This window comes from Alligator sinensis, unplaced genomic scaffold, assembly GCF_000455745.1.
Source record: "Alligator sinensis unplaced genomic scaffold, ASM45574v1 scaffold2310_1, whole genome shotgun sequence".
In the NCBI taxonomy this organism is placed as follows: Eukaryota; Metazoa; Chordata; order Crocodylia; family Alligatoridae; genus Alligator; species Alligator sinensis.
In genome coordinates this window covers 18958-20303 of record NW_005844029.1, presented here as the reverse complement: position 1 = coordinate 20303, position 1346 = coordinate 18958, and the positions used below count along the sequence as shown (strand labels likewise).

Here is a 1346-nt window from a genome sequence, read left to right as displayed (position 1 = left end):
GAAACATAAAAACACACTGAAGGCAACAGCTTCCAGCTCCCTGCGGTATGCGCCAGAGCTGGAGAGCTTGAGCAGCTGGGGTATTTCACAGAAGAACTGGTTGATGATATTTGAGTGGCAGAAGGGGAGACTAAAGGTGTTCCCAGTGTGCAGTGCAGAGTACATGACACCAGCTGTCCAAGCACCGGCAGCCATCTGGATGCAAGCTCTCATGTTCATTATCATATCATAATGCAGTGGCTTGCAGATGGCAACGTACCGGTCATATGCCATGATGGTGAGGAATGCAAGATTGGCTGCACAAAAGAGGAAGAAGAGAGATACCTGGGACACACATCCAGCGTAGGAAATTGTCCTGGTGTTTGAGAGAGACTTGGTCATGGATTTGGGGACAATGACAGAGATGGAGCCAAGGTCAAGGATGGACAAATTTGCCAAGAAGTAGTACATGGGGCTGTGGAGGTGGTGGTCCGTAGTAACAACAGTGATAACAAGGAGGTTCCCCACCAGAGCTGCCAGGTACGCTGCCAGAAAGATGACAAAGTGCAAGATCTGCAGCTCCCGAGTGTCCGAGAAGCCCCGGAGGAGGAACTCGGTTACAGTGGTCCAGTTGGACATCTTCCTGTGCAAGTCCTGGGTATAATAAAACAAGGGCAGGGGTAAGGAGGAGAGTAACAAACTCAGTGGCTTTGACATTCCCATCAATAATGTCTCCAAGTGTCATGCTAAGAATGGAAAAATTCCATTTTTCTTCCCATGAAATATTTGATTTAAAATAATGATTTTTCCCTGGCAAGACCCTATATAAAATAAAATATTTTGATATTCCTTTAGAAAGTGAAAAAAAATGTTAACCCAGCCACACCTCAGGATTCTTTTCCTTTGCTTTAAATGTGATAGTCTATAGTTTTTTCAATAGATCTCACCTAGAAAATGTATGCTGGAAACAAATATGTATGAAATAAAAGATATTATATCAAAAAGATGAATTCCTTAGAGGTCCCAATCCCACCCCTCTCCTCTTCCCTCCCTACTTCCAATATGCTATATAACATTGTCTGCATTCATAGCAAAAACATTGCAAATGTCTTCGTTCACTCTTGTAGCTTTGAATCGATTATACATAAAATGCCGAATGATTTGTGTAGCCAGGTTTTCCAACTATTAATGTTAAAATCTCCTCTGCATCTTACTAAGACAGAACACTTCACCGATGCAGCAAACTTACTGAAATTGTTTTTGTGGAAGTTTCCTCATCTCTTGTGTCACATTCAGGCTTCCCTGCCAAGATCCTTTGCTCTTGTCCAGTTGATCTCTCAGCTCTCCTCTGCACCAACCACTAGTCT

At 43.1% G+C, this 1346-nt stretch overlaps 1 protein-coding gene across 1 annotated transcript in view; it reads right to left on the bottom strand.

The window, feature by feature from the left end:
- Positions 1–259: 259 nt before the first annotated feature.
- The window catches only part of LOC106723452 (olfactory receptor 14A16-like), a gene marked incomplete at its 3' end in the record, with an annotated part of 2831 nt that continues 1744 nt past the window's right edge, over positions 260–1346 (bottom strand). The window contains exon 2 of the mRNA XM_014527733.1: positions 260–633. Within this exon, the coding sequence (XP_014383219.1) occupies positions 260–633 (374 nt within the window). The remainder of the gene's footprint in view (positions 634–1346) is intronic.